General features: G+C 45.1%; 1 protein-coding gene across 1 annotated transcript in view; it reads left to right on the top strand.

Annotated features, from left to right (window-relative positions):
- The window catches only part of LOC121581388 (serine/threonine-protein kinase pim-2-like), a 16,623-nt gene extending 15,013 nt beyond the window's left edge, over window positions 1–1,610 (top strand). The window contains exon 8 of the mRNA XM_041896898.1: window positions 1,446–1,610. Within this exon, the coding sequence (XP_041752832.1) occupies window positions 1,446–1,537 (92 nt within the window). The 3' untranslated portion in view covers window positions 1,538–1,610. The remainder of the gene's footprint in view (window positions 1–1,445) is intronic.
- Window positions 1,611–7,865: the final 6,255 nt, after the last annotated feature.

Raw genomic sequence — 7,865 nt, 5'->3', positions numbered from 1 at the left:
ATCGGCAGGGACTGGGAAACTGGTCAGAATTGAAGGAATGATGGATGGCGCTAAATACAGGGAAATTCTTGAGGGAAACCTGTTTCAGTCTTCCAGAGATTTGAGACTGAGGTTCACCGTCCAGCAGGACAATGACCCTAAGCATACTGCTAAAGCAACACTCGAGTGGTTTAAGGGGAAACATTTAAATGTCTTGGAATGGCCTAGTCAAAGCCCAGACCTCAATCCAATTGAGAATCTATGGTATGACTTAAAGATTGCTGTACACCAGCGGAACCCATCCAACTTGAAGGAGCTGGAGCAGTTTTGCCTTGAAGAATGGGCAGAAATGCCAGTGGCTAGATGTGCCAAGCTTATAGAGACATACCCCAAGAGACTTGCAGCTGTAATTGCTGCAAAAGGTGTCTCTACAAAGTATTGACTTTGGGGGGGTGAATAGTTATGCACGCTCAAGTTCAGTTTTTTTGTCTTATTTCTTGTTTGTTTCACACAACAACAAAAAAAATTTGCATCTTGAAAGTGGTAGGCATGTTGTGTAAATCAAATGATACAAACCCCCCCAATATCCATTTAAATTCCAGGTTGTAAGGCAACAAAATAAGAAAAATGCCAAGGGGGGTGAATACTTTCGCAAGCCACCGTATGGCCAATATACAAGGCACTCCGCGTTGCGTCGAGCGTAAGAACAGCCCTTAGCCGTGGTATATTGGCCATATACCACACCCCCTCGGGCCTTATTGCTTAATTAAACTGCGCGTCCATGACACTATCTACTTTATGTTGGTAAATACAGTCATAATTGACATCATCTAGTCAGTATATTATATTGTAATAATTGACATCATCTAGTGAGTATATTATATTGTAATAATTGACATCATCTAGTCAGTATATTATATTGTAATAATTGACATCATCTAGTCAGTATATTATATATCCGTTTTATACTATTCATCTTCTAATTACTTAATATTTTTTATTAGACTTTTTTACAATTAATATTGATTATTGTTGAGAGAGCAGTAGATAGTAGTATAATAATATAATAATATAATAATAATAATAATAATATGCCATTTAGCAGACGCTTTTATCCAAAGCGACTTACAGTCATGCGTGCATACATTTTTTGTATTTGTGTATGGGTGGTCCCGGGGATCGAACCCACTACCTTGGCGTTCCAAGCGCCGTGCTCTACCAGCTGAGCTCCAGCTAGTAGAAAGCGTTTCACCTTTTATACTGTGTGACGAAATAAAATGTGACTTGATTTTGGATTTGTGTGTCTCTGTGTAACGAAGTTAGGTTAGTGAACCGCACTCACGTGTGTTGAACTTGCCTGAGACTCAATGGCGACCCCAATGCCTAGGCTTTAGCTTAGCGGGCTAAAACAGTTTACCTGCATGTGTGAATGAGAGCGACATGACATCACTATTTTTGTGTTGCAGATTGCCGTCACCTGATTCGCCGGTGCCTCGCTGTCAGTCCAGACGACCGGCCAACCCTGGAGCAGTTACAACAACACCCCTGGATGCAATAGAACAGACTACTACTGATTTCACATCTTGGAAATATTTAATCTATAATGTCCTAAATAAACATTGTCAGCATTCCTATTTGTGTCATGTCATCCCTGACTGATAGTAGATGAAATTATATAGCAGGGGAATTAAAATCTTTCCCTACGAGTTCCAGACTACTGCAGGTTTTCTGTTCTACCTGATAATGAATTACACCTACCTGGTGTCCCAGGTCTAAATCAGCACTGATTTGAGGGGAAGGATGGGAAAATAAATCAGTGGAACTGGCTTCGAGGTCCATATTTGAATTTGAGGGGTATATGGTGTTGATAAATAGGAGAGTTAGTTATTTATCGTCTTTTTGAGGCATCAGAGTCCACCCACCACTGGGTGGCGCTATTTTTACAGGAACATCACACTGAAGTTTGACGGGAGCTTTGAGTGAGTTGTAGCTGTGTCAGCCATCGACTGATATACAGTATGCTTCAGGAAGGTTGGCTAACTTGACTTCTTAACGTTCATAGCAACGGTAGCGTACATGTAGAACTAAATGACCTACATTGAGATCAATTTCTCTCAGCCAATCATCAGTCATTTGTGTAATTGCTGTGCTTGTTGAATGTCCTTCTTTATAAGCATGCTGAAAGTTTGTTGTCAATTTGTTTACTGTAAAATAGCATTGTATCTGGTCAAACACCATTTTTTCCAATAATTTACTAAGGGTTGGTAACAGGCTAATTGGTCGGCTATTTGAGCCAGTAAAGGGGGCTTTACTATTCTTAGGTAGCGGAATGACTTTTGCTTCCCTCCAGGCCTGAGGGGGCACACTTTCTAGTAGGCTTAGATTGAAGAGATGGCAAATAGGAGTGGCAATATCTTCCGCTATTATCCTCAGTCATTTTCCATCCAAGTTGTCAGACCCCGGTGGCTTGTCATCGTTGATAGACAACAATAATTTTTTCACGTCTTCCACACTCACTTTACGGACTTCAAAACGACAATGCTTGTCTTTCATAATTTGGTCAGATACACTTGGATGTGTAGTGTCAGCAATTGTTGCTGGCATGTCATGTCTAAATTTGCTAATCTTGCCAATGAAAAAAATCCTTAAAGTAGTTGGCAATATCAGTTGGTTTTGTGATGAATAAGCCATCTGAATCAATGAATGATGGAGCTGAGTTTGCCTTTTTTCCCAAAATGTCAGTTAAGGTGCTCCAAAGCTTTTTACTATCATTCTTTGTCATTTATCTTTGTTTCATAGTGTAGTTTCTTCTTCTTTTTATTCAGTTTAGTCACATGATTTCTCAATTTGCAATACGTTTGCCAATCGGTTGTGCAGCCAGACTTATTTGCCATTCCTTTTGCCTCATCCCTCTCAACCCATACAACTTTTCAATTCCTCATCAATCCACGGGGATTTCAATTGTTTTTATAGTCATTTTCTTAATGGGTGCATGCTTATTAGTAACTGGAACAAGCAATTTCATGACTGGAATAAGCCTGATGAAAGCCAGTCAATATTTAAATCACCCAGAAAGTATACCTCTCTATTGATATCACATACATTATCAAGCATTTCACACGTTATCCAGATACTGACTGTTAGCACTTGGTGGTCTATAGCAGCTTCCCACCAGAATGGGCTTTAGGTGAGGCAGATGAACCTGTAGCAATGTCATTGTATTTACCCCAATTTCAGCCTTTGCCCAACCCCTTCAAAAATGCATTCAGGTGAGAAGTTGTGGGTGGGGCATAAACAAGGTCCGCCCACTAACATACAAGGTGTGCCACAAATGCACTGGCTGGCTAGGCTTCCTAGACCTTTCCATTCCAAATGATTGACTGAAATTAACTTAGTGATGACATATACTGTGTTAATAACTTTTTAATTATAGGTGCATGCTAGACGACGCACCCTGCATAAAGCTCAGACCTATTTGTTCCATTGCAGTTGTCTCTGTCTGTGTAAGGGAACCCCCCTACCAGATCCCAACACTTTCTCACTAAAGCATACTTACCAGAAGACCACTGATAGAAGGCCACTGAGAGAAGGCCACTGAGAGAAGGACACTGAGAGAAGGCCACTGAGAGAAGGCCACTGAGAGAAGGCCACTGAGAGAAGGCCACTGAGAGAAGGCCACTGATAGAAGGCCACTGATAGAAGGCCACTGATAGAAGGCCACTGAGAGAAGGCCACTGAGAGAAGGCCACTGATAGAAGGCCACTGAGAGAAGGCCACTGATAGAAGGCCACTGAGAGAAGGCCACTGAGAGAAGGACACTGATAGAAGGCCACTGAGAGAAGGCCACTGAGAGAAGGCCACTGAGAGAAGGACACTGATAGAAGGCCACTGAGAGAAGGCCACTGATAGAAGGCCACTGAGAGAAGGACACTGATAGAAGGCCACTGAGAGAAGGCCACTGAGAGAAGGCCACTGATAGAAGGCCACTGAGAGAAGGCCACTGAGAGAAGGCCACTGAGAGAAGGCCACTGAGAGAAGGCCACTGAGAGAAGGCCACTGATAGAAGGCCACTGATAGAAGGCCACTGAGAGAAGGCCACTAAGAGAAGGCCACTGATAGAAGGCCACTGATAGAAGGACACTGATAGAAGGCCACTGAGAGAAGGCCACTGAGAGAAGGCCACTGATAGAAGGCCACTGATAGAAGGCCACTGAGAGAAGGCCACTGAGAGAAGGCCACTGATGTTAAATATGTCTCTGGACATTTAGCTCACAGTGGTAAGGTGCCGAGTTCCTGACATCTATTGCCACTTGCGGTGGAAGTTCGAATCCCCCATGGGGCACAAAATAAAATGTAGCTCACATTTATTGCGGAATTGTGTTGGGAAGAAAAATTGTAATCATCACCGTGAAAGTTAAGATTAGGGGCTCAATTCAATCCAACCCGCATTGCAGTATTTACGCAGTGGCTCTTTTTCCAATGGTCAAATTAACTCACAGGTTGGTCTTGGGTTCTCTATAAAAACCTACAACTACTACCAGGGCGACCACCCCCACCCCCCTCACAGGTATGCTTTCACTTTTCAGAATTAGAACTATGTGGGACCAGGATGAAAATAAAGGATACAAAAATTGGGATTAGAAACCACAATGAACTATGAGCAAACTGTTTTAGCGGACTGCGCCGGCAATCAGTCATAGTGGTTGGGAGAAAATACAACACATTAATGGTGCTTTCAAGACAACTGGGAACTTGGAAAAAAACGAGGTCAATTCAGGACGTCAGTGATCTTCAGGTCGGAGCTCTGGAAAGATGCCCTAGTTCCCAACTTGTTATTCCGAGTTGGATGACCGTTCAAAACTATTTTCCCCAGTCAAAGATCGTTTTTTTCGCCCGAGTCACGATTTCAACGGTAGAGTTGAACCGCTAGGAACAAAAAGAGATTCACTACTAAAAGACCAAAATACACTGCTCAAAAAAATTAAGGGAACACTTAAACAACACATCCTAGATCTGAATGAATTAAATAATCTTATTAAATACTTTTTTCTTTACATAGTTGAATGTGCTGACAACAAAATCACACAAAAATTATCAATGGAAATCAAATTTATCAACCCATGGAGGTCTGGATTTGGAGTCACCCTCAAAATTAAAGTGGAAAACCACACTACAGGCTGATCCAACTTTGATGTAATGTCCTTAAAACAAGTCAAAATGAGGCTCAGTAGTGTGTGTGGCCTCCACGTGCCTGTATGACCTCCCTACAACGCCTGGGCATGCTCCTGATGAGGTGGCGAATGGTCTCCTGAGGGATCTCCTCCCAGACCTGGACTAAAGCATCCGCCAACTCCTGGACAGTCTGTGGTGCAACGTGGCGTTGGTGGATGGAGCGAGACATGATGTCCCAGATGTGCTCAATTGGATTCAGGTCTGGGGAACCGGCGGTCCATAGCATCAATGCCTTCCTCTTGCAGGAACTGCTGACACACTCCAGCCACATGAGGTCTAGCATTGTCTTGCATTAGGAGGAACCCAGGGCCAACCGCACCAGCATATGGTCTCACAAGGGGTCAGAGGATCTCATCTCGGTACCTAATGGCAGTCAGGCTACCTCTGGCGAGCACATGGAGGGCTGTGCGGCCCCCCAAAGAAATGCCACCCCACACCATGACTGACACACCGCCAAACCGGTCATGCTGGAGGATGTTGCAGGCAGCAGAACGTTCTCCACGGCGTCTCCAGACTCTGTCACGTCTGTCACATGTGCTCAGTGCGAATTTGCCAATCTTGGTGTTCTCTGGCAAATGCCAAACGTCCTGCACGGTGTTGGGCTGTAAGCACAACCCCCACCTGTGGACGTCGGGCCCTCATACCACCCTCATGGAGTCTGTTTCTGACCGTTTGAGCAGACACATGCACATTTGTGGCCTGCTGGAGGTCATTTTGCAGGGCTCTGGCAGTGCTCCTCCTGCTCCTCCTTGCACAAAGGCGGAGGTAGCGGTCCTGCTGCTGGGTTGTTGCCCTCCTACGGCCTCCTCCACGTCTCCTGATGTACTGGCCTGTCTCCTGGTAGCGCCTCCATGCTCTGGACACTACGCTGACAGACACAGCAAACCTTCTTGCCACAGCTCGCATTGATGTGCCATCCTGGATGAGCTGCACTACCTGAGCCACTTGTGTGGGTTGTAGACTCCGTCTCATGCTACCACTAGAGTGAAAGCACCGCCAGCATTCAAAAGTGACCAAAACATCAGCCAGGAAGCATAGGAACTGAGAAGTGGTCTGTGGTCACCACCTGCAGAACCACTCCTTTATTGGGGGTGTCTTGCTAATTGCCTATAATTTCCACCTGTTGTCTATTCCATTTGCACAACAGCATGTGAAATGTATTGTCAATTAGTGTTGCTTCCTAAGTGGACAGTTTGATTTCACAGAAGTGTGATTGACTTGGAGTTACATTGTGTTGTTTAAGTGTTCCCTTTATTTTTTTGAGCAGTGTATATCACCTAGCAACGGACTGTCAAAATGAAGACCAGAATTGACGTTTCACTATAACTAAACATCTGGTTTAACATGACGTGTTTTCTTCAAGACAGTTACTCTTTAACTTAGAGTAACTAAGTTAGTTAGTTAGTTAGTTAGTGTAATTGAGATGAAACAGTCTCCGAGGTGCAACGCATGTCTAGGACACAAATAAATATTGGATGCAGCTATGGTGGTACTAGCTAACTCATGTCTGACTACAACAGTGTACTAACTAGCGGCAACAAACTCAACCCAACCCAGGGCCGGCCTCCCAGAGTGGCGCAGCGGTCGCAGTGCTTGAGGCGTCACTACAGACCCGGACTCGATCCCGGGCTGTGTCCCAGCCGGCCGCGACCGGGAGACCCATGAGGCGGCGCACAATTTGCCCAGCGTCGTCCGGGTTAGGGGAGGGTTTGGCCGGTTGGGATGTCCTTGTCCCATTGCACTCTTGCAACTCCTGTGGCGGGCCGGGCGCATGCACGCTGACTTCGGTCGCCAGTTGTACGGTGTTTCCTCCGACACATTGGTGCAGCTGGCTTCCGGAATAAGCGAGCAGTGTGTCAAGAAGCAGTGCGGCTTGGCAGGGTTGTGTTTAGGAGGACGCATGGCTCTCGACCTTTGCCTCTCCCAAGTCCATACGGGAGTTGCAGCGATGGGACAAGATTGTAACTACCAATTGGATATCACGAAATTGGGGAGAAAAAGGGGTTACAAAATTAGAATTATAATAAAATATAAAAAAAATACCATAGCAAAACATGTCACAGTTGGTTACAACGTAACGGTGTAACCGGCCTGAATCTAATCCAATCTGGTGCCAGTCTGTAAAGCATAGCATAAGCTTCCAAACGAGATTACGTTATTTCTCGAGCTATGTTTATAATTGAGGGATGATGACAAAGTGCCCAGTTGGGTGCCAGACTGATCCCCTGGTCATGAACAGTTGGGTGCCAGACTGATCCCCTGGTCATGAACAGTTGGGTGCCAGACTGATCCCCTGGTCATGAACAGTTGGGTGCCAGACTGATCCCCTGGTCATGAACAGTTGGGTGCCAGACTGATCCCCTGGTCATGAACAGTTGGGTGCCAGACTGATCCCCTGGTCATGAACAGTTGGGTGCCAGACTGATCCCCTGGTCATGAACGGACTCTGGGACCTACCAGAAGGAGCAAACGTGGGTATCATAACCACTGCGATTGCAGTGGTTGAGCGACCTCCAAAAAATTGGTTCAATCACTATACACTTGCTATTTTCACACTTTGTCAGGCAAGACCTCAGAATAAATTGTGTCATGCAACACAAGTACCCTTGTGTGTCAATCTCGACTCCTATGAAAAGGACACTTCATCATGAGGC

This window comes from Coregonus clupeaformis, chromosome 14, assembly GCF_020615455.1.
Source record: "Coregonus clupeaformis isolate EN_2021a chromosome 14, ASM2061545v1, whole genome shotgun sequence".
Taxonomy (NCBI): Eukaryota; Metazoa; Chordata; class Actinopteri; order Salmoniformes; family Salmonidae; genus Coregonus; species Coregonus clupeaformis.
The sequence above is the reverse complement of the archived record's forward strand: the minus strand, read 5'-3'. Positions and strand labels throughout refer to the sequence as shown.